The 17,781-nt window shown below is 45.2% G+C and overlaps 1 protein-coding gene across 7 annotated transcripts in view; it reads right to left on the reverse strand.

Annotated features, from left to right (window-relative positions):
- Positions 1-13,556: 13,556 nt before the first annotated feature.
- Positions 13,557-17,781, reverse strand: part of TTC39A (tetratricopeptide repeat domain 39A) — a 59,337-nt gene continuing 55,112 nt past the window's right edge. For all 7 annotated transcript variants that reach the window (XM_050749958.1, XM_050749873.1, XM_050750020.1 and 4 more), the window contains 4 exons: positions 17,115-17,226; positions 16,290-16,404; positions 15,138-15,254; positions 13,557-14,579 (listed from right to left, as the gene is read on the reverse strand). In XM_050749958.1, the coding sequence (XP_050605915.1) occupies positions 14,456-14,579; positions 15,138-15,254; positions 16,290-16,404; positions 17,115-17,226 (468 nt within the window). In that variant the 3' untranslated portion in view covers positions 13,557-14,455. The remainder of the gene's footprint in view (positions 14,580-15,137; positions 15,255-16,289; positions 16,405-17,114; positions 17,227-17,781) is intronic.

The following is a 17,781-nucleotide window of genomic DNA, read 5'->3' on the forward strand; positions in this document are numbered from 1 at the left end:
TAAAATCATCTTCCATGTTGCAGTTAGTCTTTCTTTTCAATACAAGTCTTTAACAGAAGTTTGGTGGTAATACTGAAGGAACTAGCATTGGGCAGAATGTGTCATTTTTAGGCACTTTGTATTCTCAACATGCAATGTTAAGAACCATCAATTTTGACTTTTACTAAGTTGTTAAATAAAGTTATAATACAGCTGTGAAGGGCTAAAGTTAGAGTTGATTACGTAAGTATTCCCCATATCTTTTAAAAGAGTTGTGTATAATTATTTTAAAATACCTCTCTCTCTCTCTATATATATATATATATACACACCTGTGGGAAGTATTTTTTATTGTTTGGCATTTAATATCATTTAATCATGTACTTAGGCTTGATAGCACCAAAGTTTCTAAAACCAAACAATAGCTGTAATCTCTTGATTTAGATATGGGCTAGATATGTTCAAGCTTGGCTGTGGGATTTGAAATTTCTGAAAAGCTTAACCAGGAAGAAACAAAAGAATCTTATCCTTTTGAATGCAAAACCCAACAAGTTGAAATACTTTCAGATATTTGTAGTTTAGCTAACACAAACTTTCTGTGAGTGTTCTTTATAGGGGAATCTCTTCAGTACTAGAAGACTCGCTCCCTACTATTGGTGTTTATCATGTGATATAAAACTGTATGATTTCACAGAATAGTAAGCATTGAGGTCACAGATCCCTTGCATACAAATCTTCATAAAGAAGCATTGATTTTTAAAAAGGAGCAACACTTAACTAAAGTACAGTAATCCCCCTTATCCACCGTTTCTGCCATGTCACATACCCACACACTATGGTACAAGAAGGTATTTTGAGAGAGAGATACCACATTAACATAATTTTTTTCTTTCTTTTTTTTTTTTTTTTTTTTTTTTTTGAGATGGAGTTTCGCTCTTGTTACCCAGGCTAGAGTGCAATGGTGCATTCTCGGCTCACTGCAACCTCTGCCTCCTGGGTTCAAGCAATTATCCCGCCTTAGCCTCCTGAGTAGCTGGGATTACAGGCATGTGCCACCATGCCTGGCTAATTTTGTATTTTTAGTAGAGACGGGGTTTCTCCATGTTGGTCAGGCTGGTCTTGAACTCCCAACCTCAGGTGATCTGCCTGTCCTGGCCTCCCCAAGTGCTGGGATTACAGGCGTGAGCCACTGTGCCCGGCCTCGCATAACTTTTATTAGAATCTATTGTTACAACGGGAATGGTGGCTCACACCTGTAATCCCAGCAGTTCAGGAGGCCAAGGCAGGTGGATCACTGGAGGTCAGGAGTTTGAGACCAGTCTGGCCAACATGGTGAACCCCGTCTCTACTAAAAAGACAAAGATTAGCCAGGCATGGTGATGCACACTTGTAATCCCAACTACTTGGGAGTGTGAGGCTGGAGAATCGCTTGAACCCGGAAGGCAGAGGTTGCAGTGAGCTGAGATCGTACCACCGCACTCCAGCCTGGGCAACAGAGTGAGACTGTGTCTCAAAAAAAAAGACAAAAACTGTTACCAATATTGTTCCTAATTTCTTACTGTGCCTGATCCATAAATTAAACTTTATCATATGTGTAGGTACATGTGGTACTATCCACAGTTTGAGATATGCAGTGGGCTTCTTGGAGAGTGTATCCCACAGATCAAGTGGGTGATACTGTAGTGAAAAGGAGAGCTGCCTAAGGTCTTGAGACTGGAAGTGGTAAACGAGAGAGAGTACGTTTCTTCAGCATAAGTCACAAAAATAGGTGGTGGCTATCTCTGCTTACAAAAGCAGTGGGTAGCAGTCATGGAGTCAACTGATGAAACGTGTGTAAATGCATCTTGGTGTAATCTCAACTAATTTTTTAAGCCTTAATTTTAAAATTTGTGGACACAAGAAAAGTTGGATTTTAGGTTAATATCCTTCAAGTAATGTTAAATTTACCGGTGAATGTAACCACTCTTCGGTTTTTAAATTTTTATTATATTTTTATTTTTTTAATTTTTTTCCTTTTAAATATCAACAGCTGTTTTACTGGGCGGGAAGAGACAGAGGACAATTTGACCCATCCTTCTGTACTCTTTTTTTTTTTGAGACGGTCTTTCTCTGTCTCCCAGGCTGTAGTGCAGTGGTGTGATCATGGCTCACTCTGCTCACTCATTTTCTCTCTTCTAATCCCCATTTTCCCCACCATGGGAGTGTTGGTGGATCAGTAGTTCTCAGAGGCCAGGACAACCAGAGCACAATTACCTAGGGCTCTGGATGTTTATTAGTAATGGAGACCCTTATCGTATCAGAGTGGGAGAGGAGAAACACATTTTTGAGACAGGGTCTCACTCTATCTGCCAGACTGGAGGGCGGTGGTGCAATGACGGCTCACTGCAACCTCCACCTCCCAGGCTCAAGCAGTCCTCCCAAGGAGCTGAGACTACAGGCACACGCCACCATATCTGGCTAATTTTTTTTTTTTGGAGACATGGGTTTTTGGCATGTTGCCCAGGCTGGTCTCAAATTGGGTTCAAATGATCCTCCCACCTCGGCCTCCCAAAGTGCTGGGGTTACAGGTGTGGGTCACCATACCTGGCCATCTATAATTTGTGACAGGTTCTCCAAGTGATTCTGATGCACTAGCAGGTTTTGGAAGCATTGGTAGATGATCCCTTCCCAAACTTGTGAAATACAAGTTTGGTACATTTTTGTTTCCTGAGAAATTAGAAGCCGTATTGGGCACTTGCTGGTTATTCAGAGATGGATTGTCCAGGCACAATTTTCTAGACTTTCTGCTCATTTGTCCTTTTGCTATTTCCTTGCTCTTTAGTATAGATACAGAGCATCCAGATAAGTCCCTTTACAACCTATTTCCTGATTTTACAACCTTCTTCCATCAGAGGCACCAGTGAATTACAAAAAGGGTTTGAGGTTGCACATTTTAATTGTCCACATTGTTTTTGTTTGCTTTGTCACACTGAGCAGTTAGGCACAAGCTTTTGTTTTAGAGACAGGGTCTGGCTGTGTCACCCGGGCTGGCTCCTGTGCTCAAGTGATTTTTCCCACCTCAGCCTCCGGAGTAGCTGGGATTGACTGCAGGTGCGCTCAACCACGTCCAGCTAATGTTTTGTTTTTTTGTAGAAACGGAGTCTCACTATGTTGCCCAGGTTGGCCTGAAACTCCTGGCCTCGAGAGTCTCCTGCCTCAGCCTTCCAAAGTGCTGGGATTATAGGCCTGAGTTGCTGCTCCCAGTCTGGCACTGCCTTAGGACAATAGCTGGGTGCATCTGATTAATGTTACTAACTGACTAAAGCCATTTATCGTTTCTTCACATACAGTTTTTTAATAAAAGTATGGTCGAGATTACCTTTACGTTACATTTCTGTTTCTTGAGAAAAATTACTGTTCACTGGCACATTTAGTCATCTTCAGGTGCTTCCCATAGAAAGTTTGTTTTCTCTTTGAATGAAGGAGTGTTCGCAATAGGCACATGTTTTAGGCATCTAAAACTGATGGCGATGAAGGAGCAGCACCTATTTGCTTTGAACCCCTTCTCTAATTTAATTTGTGCTTGTGGGCTCCACATCTGTTAGCACTGAGAAAAAGAAGTTGAGGAACATAACTAAGGGGCCTCCCTAAGAGTCTTGTCATGGCACTGTGTACTCTGAATGCCTGTGAGAAGATTTGTTGGCTATGCAAAAAAAGTTCAACTTCTCACTGGCAGCCACCACAGTAGCTGATCTGGTCAGCTAGGACCCAAAAGCAAGTTTTAAGCGTTGTGTGTGAATTGAGAAGCCTGGACTGTGCTATCAGAAAGACATTGAGATTGGCTTCCAGCATTACCCAAATGAGGTGCAGGAATAGGCTGCATTCTGCCAACCCCAGAATTAGAGCCAGGCCTTCAGCTTTGAAACAATGCAGAATGATGATCCCCTATGCAAAGCTTAATTGAACTTGGTAAACACATTATAAATTAACAGCTACAACTTTACAGTGTGCAAGGTGTAGGGAAGGGAAGAGGTTTGGTCTTGCTTGCACTCATCACTATCTGTAGTGTTATCTTGACACAAGGAAGAATAATTCATAGGCATTTTTTTTTTTTTTTTTTTTTTTTTTTGAGACGGAGTTTCACTCTTGTTGCCCAGGCTGGAGTACAATGGCACGATCTCAGTTCACAGCAACCTCCGACTCCCAGGTTCAAGCAGTTCTCCTGCCTCAGCCTCCCAAGTAGCTGGGATTGCAGGCATGCACCACCATGCCCGGCTAATTTTGTATTTTTAGTAGAGATGGGATTTCGCCATGTTGAAGCTGGTCTCGAACTCCTGACCTCCAGGTGATCCGCCTGCCTCGGCCTCCCAAAGTGCTGGGATTACAGGCGTGAGCCACCGCGCCCAGCCGGCATTCTTATTTCTGGTTGTGAGACAGGTGCTATTCTAGTAAGGCATTTTCAGATGGGCTGTTTTTTGCAAGTCCTGCTCTCAGGACTCTTTCTTAAACTTTGAGTTAATGGCTTTGAAGATATACTTGAAGTAAGAAATCCTGGTCCTGGGCATAGATTTTAATGAATTGGATTTCTGATTTTTTGTGAAGAGCAAAGAACATGAAATACCTACTCATTGAGTCTTAGCACCTAATTACAACTTAGCATATTGACAGCTTTTTTTTTTTTTTTTTTTTTTTTTTTTTTTTGGACACAGTCTTGCTCTGTTGCCCAGGCTGGAGTGCAGTGGTGCAATCTTGGCTCACTGTAACCTCCGCCTCCCGGGTTCTAGTGATTCTCCTGCCTCAGCCTCCTGAGTAGCTGGGACGACAGGGGCACATCCCCATGCTCATTTAAATTTTGTATTTTTAGTAGAGACAGAGTTTCACCATGCTGCCCAGGCTGGTTTCAAACTCCTGAACTCAGGCAATCGCCTGTCTCAGCCTCCCAAAGTGCTAAGATTACAGGCGTGAGCCACAGCGCCCGGCCAAGATGCAGCATTTTTATGATTTAGACAAACCAAAAGCAATTGGTGCTGGAGACTAACTTCCATGTTTAACCCTATATAATCCATTCTTCACACAGCAGTTAAATTAGGTGAATAAATAAATTGATGTCATTTCCCTACTTAAAACTTTAATAGCTTCCTATAATGCAGAGCATAAAACCCAGACTCCTTAACAGGGATGAGTTGGCTTTCTGCCTTTTCATTTGAATCAACCGTTTAGCCTCATGGGCCGTCTTCGTGCCTTCTAAAATGCCAAGTTATTTCCTGTCTCAAGTCTTTCTGTGCTATTATTTCTGCCCTGCAGCTCTCTTCTCCACTTAGTTCAGATAGCTGACTTCTTATCCTCTAGACCAGATACATCCCACTTACAAGCATGAATTGGGAATTTCATCCTCATGGAATATCACAGAATGTAATTGCACAAACCTAGATGGTATTGTTGCTTCTAGGCTACAGACCTGGACAGCATGTTACTGTGTTGAATATCCTGGGCAATTGTAACACAGTGCTTGTATTTGTGCATCTAAACACAGAAAACAGTGTAAAAGATAAAAACAGTATACCTGTAGTTACCATGAAGGGAGCTTGCAGGACTGGAGGTTGCTCTGGGTGAATCAGTGAGTGAGTGGTGCATGAATGTACACTACTGCAGACTTTATAAACACCACACTTGGGCTACATTGTTTATTATTTAAAATATTCTTTTTTCAATAATTAACAGCTTACTGTACTTTTATAAACTTTCTAATTTTTTTAACTTTTAAACCTTTGTAATATGCACCATATATAATTGTATGTGCTATAATTTTATATGACTGGGCCGGGCGTGGTGGCTCATGCCTGTAATCCCAGCACTTTAGGAGGCCAAGGCAGGTGGATCACCTGAGGTTGGGAGTTCAAGACCAGCATGGCCAACATGGTGAAACCCCGTCTCTACTAAAAATACAAAAATTAGCTGGGCATGGTGGCGCACGCCTGTAATATTAGCTACTCAGGAAGCAGAGGCAGGAGAATCACTTGAACACAAGAGGCGGAGGTTGCAATGATCTGGAGTGCCAAGATCATGCCACTGCGCTCCAGCCTGGACAACGAGCGGAAGTCCGTCTCAAAAAAAAAAAAAAAAAAATTTTGACGATTGGCAGTGCAGTAGGTGTGTTTACACCAACATCATCACAAACATGAGTAATGTGTTGCCCTACAAATTTACCATGGCTATATCAGTAGGGCATAGGAATTTTTCTTTCCTTTTCTTTCTTTTTTTTTTTGAGACGGACTTTCGCTCTTGTCCAAGCTGGAGTGCAATGGCGCGATCTCGGCTCACGGCAACCCCTGCCTCCTGGGTTCAAGCAATTCTCCTGCCTCAGCCTTCCGAGTAGCTGGGATTACAGGCATGTGCCACGCATCCGGCTAATATTGTATTTTTAGTAGAGACGGGTTTTCTGCATGTTGGTCAGGCTGGTCTCGAACTTCCGACCTCAGGTGATCCGCCCACCTCGGCCTCCCAAAATGCTGGGATTACAGGCGTGAGCCACCGCACCTGGCAGGACTTTTTCAACTCCATCATAATCTTATGAACCCACCATCATATATACGGTCTGTGACTGATTGAAACATCGTTATGTGGCAGATGACTGTATTTACTCCATGGTTCAAATTCTTTGTTAACTCCTATGACTTCACTTTCAGAACAAGCTCCATGAGAGCAGGACAGTAGGTGTTCAAAAGATATGTAATAAATGAAGGGAAGGAGAAAATGGGGAAAAAGAGGTCCTTAGAAATCTGAGTTAACTAACATCTCAAGGAGTTTCCCATTGCAAATAGGGATCTTATGAAGAAGAGTTTGGAGGGTGGCCAGGAGAAGGGCAACAAAGGCAAAGCTCTCCTTGAAGGTGCAGCTTGCTTTTTCTTTTTCTTTCTTCCTTCCTTCTTTTCCTTCCCTTCCTTCCCTTCCTTCCCTTCCCTTCCTTCCCTTCCTTCCTTTCTTCTCTTTCTTCTTTCTTTTCTTTCTTCTTTCTCTTTCTTCTTCCTTTTTCTTTCTTTCTCTTATTTTCTTCTTTCTCTTTGTTTAATTCTCTCTCTCTCATTTTTGAGACAGACTCACTCTGTCACCCAGGTTGGAGTGCAGTGGTGCAATCTTGGCTCACTGCAACCTCCACTTCCCAAGCTCATGCAATCCTACCTCAGCCTGCCAAGTAGCTGGGACCACAGGCGCATGTACTGGTTGATTTTGTATGTGTTTGTTTTTTGGTAGGGATGGAGTTTTGCCGTATTGCCCAGGCTGGTCTCAAACTGGGCTCAAGCTATCCACCAGTCTCAGCCTCCCAAAATGCTGGGATTGCAGGTGTGAGCCACTGCACCTGGCCTGAACATGCAGCTTTCTGATAAGCCTTGTCTCTAACCAGTACACCCACTGTCCTCATCCTCCCCTGTTCTTGGGAATAGGGTAAATCATACTTCCTGTATATCAACTTTTGAAAGAAAGGACATAATAGTGGATTTATGATGTTTTTGTTTGTCCAATACACTGTCTTCCTTTTTGGTAATACACCCACTGAGCATATGTCTGAAGGTATGCCAATTGTGGTACCTCACTGCCATTCTAGGGCAATGGGTCTCAAACTTTAGTATGCATCAAATTCATCAGCAGGTCTTTTTTTTTTTTTTTTTTCTGAGACACAATCTCCCTCTGTTGTCCAGGCTGGAGTGCAGTGGTGCGATCTGGGCTCACTGCAACCTCCGCCCTCTCAGGCTCAAGCAATTCTCCTGCCTCAGCCTCCCAAGTAGCTGGGATTACAGGCATGCACCACCACATTCAGCTAATTTTTGTATTTTTATTAGAAATGGGTTTCACCATGTTGGCTAGGCTAGTCTCAAACTTCCGACCGCAAGTGATCTGGCTGCCTCGGCCTCCCAAAGTGCTGGGATTACAGGCATGAGCCACTGCACCCGGCCATCTACAGGTCTTTTAAAACTCAGACTGTGGCCAGGCACGGTGACTCATGTCACCTCAGGATCACCTGAGGTCAGGAGATCGAGACCACCCTGACCAACATGGTGAAACCCCATCTCTACTAATTAGCCAGGCGTGGTGGCGCATGCCTGTAATCCCAACTACTCGGGAGGCTGTGCCAGGAGAATTGCTTGAACCCGGGAGGCAGAGGTTGAAGTGAGCCGAGATCACACCACTGCACTCCAGCCTGGACAACAAAGGGAGACTATCTCAAAAAACAAAAATACAAAAAAACAAAAAACACCTCAGATTGCAGGGCCTCAAACCTACAGTTTTTAGGTCAAGGTGGGATCTGAGAATTTGTATGTCTAAAAAGTTCTCAGGGGATGCTAATGCTGATAGGGGACCATACTTTGAGAAGCACTTGCTAAGGGATGAACATTTGAGCCAAGCCAGACTAATTGTCCTTATCTGGTATTGTTTATACTGGAATTAGGGAAAGCAGCCCTTCGATTCACTGGCCATATGCTCTAAGGACATGAGACCTAAAGTGCCATGTACTCCTGCCATGCAGAGAAGTCAGATCAAAAGAATCTAACACAGGAGCAAAAGCCAAGAGGTAAAGAAAGCTTAATTGTGGCACTAGTGCCCCGGATTCAGTCATCCGTCAGGCCAAATCCACCATTGCCTTCGCACAGTAGAAGTAAGCCAATAAATTTACTGTAATGTTGTATACTTGGGGCCATGCTAGCCTATTCATTTACATGCTTGCTCTTTATCCTCAACAACCCTTGGGAAGCAGTTGGCATTAAACCCCACTTTGCCTAAGAGTAAACTGATTCTCTAAATGGAGTGAAGTAGTTTGACTAAGTTGTGCTTTTATCCACTACCCCATGTAATTAATTGAACTTAAAAGTTGGGTAGGCCGGGCACAGTGGCTCACACCTGTAATCCCAGCACTTTGAGAGGCCAAGATGGGAAGATCACCTGAGGTCGGGAGTTTGAGATCAGCCTGACCAACATGGAGAAACCCCATCTCTGCTAAAAATACAAAAGTAGCCAGGGATGGTGGCACATGCCTGTAATCCCATCTACTCGGGAGGCTGAGACAGGAACATCACCTGAACCCTGGAGGCAGAGGTTGCGGTGAGCCGAGATCATTCCATTGCACTCCAGCCTGGGCAACAAGAGCGAAACTCCGTCTCAAAAAAAAAAAAGCTGGATATTTTTAGTAAACCGGGCTTTCTCATACTGTGAATTTGCTCACAACCTCTTTTCCAGAGAACTGTAGGAAGTCATCTCAGTACCAGGAGGACAAAGCTGTGGCCCATGGGTCACTTTGACCCACAAATGTGATGTGCTTAGCCAAGCACTCCTAAGTGCTTAAACTATAAAATAGTTTTTAGTGCCTTTGGCATCATATGCTTCCCAGTTTGCCAGTGGTCCTCTTTCTTAATGTCTTATACCAAGCTCCTCCTAGCACGTGACTTGCTATGCATCAAGCCTCAGTGCAGGCTTCACTTCCCATCTGTGGAGTAGTTGACTGGAACTCTACCTATCCAAGTGGGGACTGGATCATGCCTTTTCCTCCATCATCCCTCGATGATTTTCTGAGCAGATACTGTTGTTTAAGGATTGCTTTTCTTTTGGCTTTTTCCAAGTTAGGCCCTCTCCCTACTTCATGATGCCAAGTGCCAAAGGGAACCATGCCACACAGACATGCTCCATGTGTTTGCAGCCGAGCATCGCCAACGGCTGAGCTATTAGCCAGTAGTTCTTCCATTTTCACAGTGGCCCATGAGTCAGTGTAAGCTGGGTCTAACTTTACACAGGATTTTACAGCTTGACCAACAGTGTAGCAAAGTACGGGCTTTAGAGTTCAGCAGCCTGTCTTCAAATCTTTCTGCTGCATAATCGTGTGATCTGAGGCAACTTATTTACCCGTGCCTCAGTTTTGCCATCTGCAAAATGACAATGGCCCCACTCCAAAGGATTACATAAATATTATGAGGATTATATAAATGTAAAGTACTTAGAATAGCAACTGGCACATAATGAGTATTTAATAAATATTAGCTTTTATTCTTTTCCCCAGAGCATATGGTGTCTGATGTTCTGAAGTGTTTGTTAATGTGGAGGAAGAAAAACAAACCTGATCTAGTCATTTGTGAGACATTAGCTGTGATGTCTCTGATTAAACTTAAATATCCACTTTTTTTTTTTTTTTTTTTTTTTTTGAGACAGAGTCTTGCTCTGTCACCAGGCTGGAGTGCAGAGGCACGATCTCGACTCACTGCAACCTCCACCTCCTGGGTTCAAGCAATTCTCCTGCCTCAGCCTCCTGAGTAGCAGGGACTACAGGCGCCCGCCACCAGGCCCGGCTAATTTTTGTATTTTTAGTAGAGATGGAGTTTCACCATGTTGGCCAGGATGGTCTCAATCTCCTGACCTTTTGATCCACCTGCCTCAGCCTCTCAAAGTGCTGGGATTACAGATGTGAGCCACTGTGCCCAGCCAAACATCAACTTTTAACAGTCCATAGAGACCTTCAATAGTTAATTCTGTCTTCCCAAAGAGCTCTATTCTTATTTTGTCACTTAACAGTTTACTTTATACAGTGGAAGCAGTCATAGATTACTCATTTAGAAATGGATTTTTCGAGCCCCCAAATGAGGTTGTTTGTGGACCTAGCCTATTGATCAGTAATGAACTTTGCACTGGAATTCAAACAAGCCATGCTAACCCGAGCAGAAGGCACTTTCTGACCTTGGAAAGCTGCATCTGAGGGTGGGCGTGAGAAGTTCCCATTTGCTACTTGGATTTCAGAATCCAGACACCTCTCATGTATGACTGAATTAATGTGATGATGCTAAGGATGTTGAGAAGGCACTGTTAGGCTTTAAATTTGAAGTAAACAAGGAAAAGACTATCGACTCCCATCATCTTAGAAGAAATGAACTTGGGAGTAACTCCAGAGGAAAGGGTCTGGATGATTCCCTTGAATGGTTCTAGTACTCAGTGCACTGGAGCTTTCTTAAAACCTCTTGATGCCGTTCTTCACTTGGGACTCTCCCACCTGGACCTCAGCCAAATCTTGAGTTGGTGTTGGCCTTTTAGGATCCTGGCTTTGATGTCAGGTTGTGGCTCTCTGCTGTGAATGATAACTGTCTTGGAAACACTCCCATTCTGGCTCAAGAGATAATAGGGCAACCTGCCCACCCATAGGAGAGCTGAGGGCCCAGCACACTGCTAGAAGCCACTCTGCCTGTGACCAGAGAGAGGCTGAGGTAGACTTTCTGTTGCCAAGACCTGTGCAGATCATGTTACATGGTTGCTACTTCCCTAACAACTGAATTCATCTGTGGGGCACAGGATTTAGACTTTCTCTAAATGAGGATTACTTGCTCTCTGGGTGTTCTAGCTACTGTACAGCCCCTCAGGAAGTCTATTATTTCAGGTTGAATTGCTTAGGGACGCAAGGCTTTAGCAGAAAGGTAGGGAAGTGTATCTGTTGCCTCATTTTGCAACATAAACTGTAGAAGGCAGGAAAGAGCCTTAATCTTGTCCAAATTGCTCATTTTTAGAGTATCTGTGACTTTCCCAAGGTTACGCTGAAAATCAGTAGCAAAGTCAGGACCGGAATTCAGATCTCCTTATTTCCAGGCTCAAACCTTCCACCTGATCTGTGGCCTTTCCACGGCAGATGTGCTGAGAAGGTCTGCACTATTAAAGAAGCAGTGACCACAGATGACTCACTGAGAGCCTATGACAGAATTTTCACTTCCTAAGGCCCTTGCATAAGAAGGATATGGTGATGTTAGAAACCCAGTGTTTTCATTGTCCTTCATATATATATATATATATATATATATATATATATATATTTTTTTTTTTTTTTTTTTTTTGATAGATTATCTCAGAATTTGCAGGTGGGATATAGGAGGCAAAATCCACTGATTTATCTTATCAGGGCAGCAGGGTAAAAGTGAAATAGGGTTAATTAATGAAGCCCAGCAGGAAATCAACAGCAAATGTTGACAAGGAAATCATCGTGACAAAATTTTGAAATGAAAGTACCCGTGGGCAGGGCGCGGCGGCTCACGCCTGTATAATCCCAGCACTTTGGGAGGCCGAGGCAGGTGGATCACGAGGTCAGGAGATCGAGACCATCCTGGCCAACATGGTGAAACCCCATCTCTACTAAAAATACAAAAATTAGCTGGGCATGGTGGCATGTGCCTGTGCTCCCAGCTACGCAGGAGGCTGAGGCAGGAGAATTGCTTGAACCTGGGAGGCAGAGGTTGCAGTGAGCCGAGATCGTGCCACTGCACTCCAGCCTGGTGACATAGTGAGACTCTGTCTCAAAAAAAAACAAAACAAAACAAAAAAAAAAACGCACCTGAAATTAACGTTGAGATAAAGTTTTTTTTTGTAAACTGCAATTTTCCAAAGTATATGTTTGGTGTCCTGTGAGTAGTGCTGCTTTGATACAGCACCAGGCAGCATTCCAACATGTGGGGAAGCCATGGAGGCCTGTCCTCCTGCAGCCTGTCTCTACCACCCTACCCTGTCCTGTCCGGGCGCCTAGAAACAGGTTGGTCTCCCAGCATCCAGGCTTTGGAGAAGAGATAGCTTGCAAAGGGATCACCCTCTATGGAGGATATTCTTTTGTTTCATTCTAACAAAACTCTATTCTCCCTCTGTTGCCAGGCTGGAGTGCAGTGACGTGATCTTGGCTCACTGCAACCTCTGCCTACCGGGTTCAAGCGATTCTCCTGCCTCAGCCTCCCAAGTAGCTGTGACTACAGGCATGCGCCACCACGCCCAGCTGATTTTTTTTGTAATTTTTAGTAGAGACAGGGTTTCACCATATTGGCCAGGATGGTTTCGATCTCCTGACATCGTGATCTACCCACCTCAGCCTCCCAAAGTGCTGGGATTACAGGAGTGAGCCATCATGACCGACCAACTGAATCTTTATATATTAACCCAGCCCCTTGGCAGATACTGTGTTTGCTAAATACAGCAATGCTGGAAGATTGGAGAGTTTAACTGGTTTTTCTCTTATAGAAATTGCATTCATGCATTTGGGGAGTAACGTTTCACAGATGAATATTTTTACTGGGTACATGATTTTCCCTAAAGGGAAATGGTTAGGTTGAAGTGTGCTGACATTAGAAAGTGAAGGGTAAAACCTGGTGTTGGTCATTGAACCTGAGTTCTCACTTTAACAATCCCAGAGGTTGCAAATTCAGATGCTTTGAGGGGCCAGAAAGGTAACAGAAGTGTTTAAAGTAGCCGCGACTTAGCTCTAGCTGATTGTTGCCTCATGGGAATGCGGCTCAATGTTGCCAGATCTTTTTTTATTTTTTATTTTTTTAAATTACAGGCCAGGAACCAGATTCATTTGTGAAATCTCCCCATTTGTGAATGCTGGTAACTTATTCAAAAAGTTTAAAACATTGTGTGGTCTAAATAAAACATACATAGGCCGTGTGGCTTCTGATTAAGACTTTCTGCCCGGCCTAAGGATGCCTGCAACACATATTTTATTGAAATATATGATGCACGATCCCTTAAGGGCATAAATTTTATCACTTAAATGTCTCTTGTCTCTTAATTGAAGAATCTAACACATACACAACAGGTCAAGAATAACAGTTCTAAGAAAAATGCTGTCAGTAAGTAAATGTACCTTGGAGTGAAGTACAGAAGATTTTTATCTTTCATAAATTATTCCCAGTGGTTTCAGTTTGGCATACAGCAAAGATACAGACTGGATTCTGAGAACCTCCTCCTGCCCCCCAAAATTCCTGGCTTTGGCACAGAAAGGGCCACACGGCTCTTCCATCAAGCCTTGGCATTTCCTACTGGTGGAGATGGATTTTTCTACACAAGAGCTCAGATTTTCTCTCACTAAAAAGACGTGCTTGATTTTTAAATTGGAAATTGACAAAAGGAGTGAAATGAAGTGTGAGTAGTAAGGTAGTGGATGTCTGTGTGCATCCTCGTGCCCAACCCCAGAAGCATTGAAGCCTGAGGCTCAGCCTCTCCCAGGCACTCCTCAGGTCCTCTGAAGGCCCTTCAGTCACACAAGCTGAGAACTTGCTGAATTTGAAAAGCAATTTGCCCTTTGGCATCATCATATAAAGAGATTTACCTCCAGATGATAATAGGTGAAGACAAAGACTTACAGGTGGTTGGTGGTTGTTGGTTTTTAAAGCCAACTGTGATCCCATCAATGTATTTCTAAGGAAAATGTAAACTGTTCATACATTCTCTTAAACATCACAGTGAAAAGCAAGTACCCGTATGTGTGATAGGCAGGCAGAGGGCTCCACCTGCTCTGCCCTTGGCAAAGGCCCTTGGCCACACTGGTGAAAAGCTTGGCTTCTGCACAGATACCCATGTCGTGCCATCCAACTGGAACGCCAGTGGACCCCAAAGGCAAGGCAGGGCAGGGCAGGTGGAGGGGATCTTTTGAAATGTTTCCAGGAGCTCTGTCCAGCTGTCTGTCTGTCTTCCAGCCCAGAACTGCTGCACAAAGCTACAAGGACACTGATGAGACCATGGATCTGCTGCTGTTCTCTAGGGAAGACTTGGCTTGGAGTGTGGCTGCCTGGATTCGAAAGTGTGTCCTTGACTCCATGGAGTAATTCTTGTAGTTTTGCCTGGAATTGAGCAGAGAATCAGACACATGAGCCTGCTTGCTCCCAGAGATGCTTTTCCTCCTGTTGGAGCTGTGTGAGCCCCGCCAGCCAAGGAAGGACTGTAGAGAAATTCCTGGGTCCCGAGAGCGTTGAGCCCTGCCCAGTGGGAGAGTTAACCAGGAGGGCTTGTGGCCCCTCACCCCTGGTATCATGCCCACTGGAACCACTCCTGGTCCTCCTGGGTTCCTAAGCTTGAAGGGGTGGTTGTAGGGAATAGACCTCTAGCCTGGAAGGCAGGAGTCATGGGTCCTCACACAGCCGTGCAGCTGGCTTCTGATGTGACCTTGGGAACTTACTTCCTGCCTCTGGGGGTCTAACTGCCCATTCATACATTAAGAAGGAAGTCTTCCTATGACAGGTGACAGCTGGATTCCGAGGGACACAGGTCCGCCCTCTAGACTGCCAGACTGGCCTTGCTAGCAACTCCACTCACTGCTGTCTGGGCAACTCTGTCCCCAGCCAGTTCCTGAGCTGAGTTCAGAGGGAGCAAAGGACAGATTGAGGTTACCCAAGGCTTACTTGGCAGATTCCAAGAGTTTGATGGCCTCTTCATTTCTGCCTTGCTCCATAAACAGCAGGGCCAGCTCCAGCAGGGCGTTTGGGATCAAGTAGTGGTCATATTTAATCTTCTTTTCACTGCAGAACAGAAGACATGGCTCAGGTTCCTCCTCCTGAGCCTTTCCCAAACTGCACGTGAGGATTTCCTAACCTGAACTGCAATTTTGGGAGGTTCCCACTACCAAGCTATAGAAAGGCTGGGATCCACAGCAAAGCCTTCCCATCCTGTGTGTAACCTTGGGCTCCAGCTCCCTGACAACTTATGGCTCCTGTCATGTCCTTAATCCACCGCCACTTAAGTCCCAACCTCCCTTTCTCCAGGTTGAATGATTTATTGAACTGTAAAGTCTCCTGTCTCTGACCTGTCCCCTCTGACCCAACCTCCATGCTGCCCTGGAGATATCTTCCTTGCCCGGTGCCCTTTCTGGCTCTCTTCTTTGGAATACAATTTAGCCTTGTGAACAAAACATCCAGGCCCTTCTCATTCTATCCCTCCTTATTTCATCTTCAATCTTTTCTCTCTATGACTTCACCCAGGCAGGCAAAGACCCCATCGCCATCACCCCGCCTCAGGTGTCTTTCCTGTGTCCATGCACTGGTGCATGCTGTCCCGACTCCACCTCAAACCTGTCCTCCCTTGCTTTCTCCGCCTGATGAACTTCCCACTTTCAACGTCAGCCTTGGAAAGCCTTTCCTAGTACCTCCCATGAAGTTCAGGTCCCTCCTCGGGCACCTGCTGTCCTCTCTGCTTTCCTCTAGCATGGTCCTGATGAGCCTTGGCTGGGCTGCCTACAGCTTGCCATCTGTCATATTGCCCTCCCCGAGGGCAAGGACAGAGTTGCTGAATTACAAACTCCAGGGCACACTGTTCACTCGAAACAACGTGTATGTGCTCCTGTAGTCACGCAATTTGGTGGCACTGGGAGGCTAGGTCTGAATTATCTGTACAGGTCCCGGCACAAGTCCTGGCAAGAGTGGACACTAGTTTAGTACCTGTGTGGTGAGCGGGGGTTGGCTAGGGTCAGCCACTGCAGTGGGCATGAGGATGGAGAAGCCCTGAATATTCTACCCAGGAGACTCAGACCCAGCAGGAGCAGCTGCAGAGGCACTTACTTGGCAGAGATGCTCCTAAAATTCTCCTCGGCCTCCCGGGCACGGCCCAGGTATTTCAGACACAGGCCTTTCAACAATTTCACCAAGCACTCATCATCCACTGAGTACTCGTTCTCTGAAAATAGGGATGTGAGGGAAAAAGACAGACTTGTTCATTTCTGCAGCAGTTACTTATAGAGCCCCCTACTCTGTGCTAGGTCAAAGGGACACAGGTAAATCAGACATGGTCCCTGTCCTCAGCGGGGGTCACATCTGAGAAGGAAAGGCAAATACTGAGACAATGACGATACAGTGAGGTCAGGACTGAAGGAAGCCCCATGGCTGTGGGAGCCCAGAGGCTTTGACCCTACCAAGGGGACAAGGAACAGCTGCTTGGAGGAGCTCAGTCTAGAGAGGGAAAGGAGAATTGCCAGGGTAGGGAACGGGGGAAGGACATTTTTGGCAAAGGGAACCTTCAGCTGTAAAGACCTGACCTAGGCAGGGCGCGGTGGCTCAAGCCTGTAATCCCAGCACTTTGGGAGGCTGAGACGGGCGGATCACGAGGTCAGGAGATCGAGACCATCCTGGCGAACACGGTGAAACCCCGTCTCTACTAAAAAATACAAAAAACTAGCCAGGCGAGGCGGCGGGCGCCTGTAGTCCCAGCTACTCGGGAGGCTGAGGCAGGAGAATGGCGTAAACCCGGGGGGCGGAGCTTGCAGTGAGCTGAGATCCGGCCACTGCACTCTAGCCCGGGCGACAGAGCCAGACTCCGTCTCAAAAAAAAAAAAAAAAAAAAAAAGACCTGACCTAGCCTGGCAGGCTCAAGGGCCTGAGGGAAGTCACCTGGGCCTTTCTCCAGCATCTCTTCCGCCTTGGTGATGATCTCAAGCATCCCATCTGTGAGTGTCGGCTGCTTCCCAATCACAGCGTAGCCATTCCAGATGTACATCATTTCCTGAAGGCAGGAGGGCAAGTCAGTCCCAGGCTTCTTTCCTAATGGGGCCTCAGTTTTCCCATCTACAAAATGGGCAGTTCAGATCAGAGGTTCCCTAAAGGCCCTTCTAGCTCTAATCATCCATAACAGGTCTCAGTCAGCCTGTGAAGCTGTGGGCCTGAGGGGATCATGGGAGCCTTATCGTTGATTTCGTACTGAGCTCTCACCTTACCCCAGTGCAGATGTAAGATGGACCAGTGTCCGTACTGTGCTGCTCATAGCTGCCGAAGTGTTCCAGCTATTTTTCTGCTCATGCCCTCCCTGAGTGCTATTATGTCCTTTCTCCCAACCTCTCTGGGGCCACTTTCTGCCCTTTGAGGACCAGGCCATGCTCCATACACACATTTCAGGACAACAGAATTTAAGGCTATGTCACCTTCTCTCCTACTCCTATTCTCCCAAAGCAACAGGCTAAATAATGACACTCATATTCCATTTCCTTTAGAATGAAGTTACCATCATTGAGACTCTTAAAACACATCTGATTCCTTTTTTTCTTTTTCTTAGATTTTTTTT

This window comes from Macaca thibetana, chromosome 1, assembly GCF_024542745.1.
Source record: "Macaca thibetana thibetana isolate TM-01 chromosome 1, ASM2454274v1, whole genome shotgun sequence".
In the NCBI taxonomy this organism is placed as follows: domain Eukaryota; kingdom Metazoa; phylum Chordata; class Mammalia; order Primates; family Cercopithecidae; genus Macaca; species Macaca thibetana.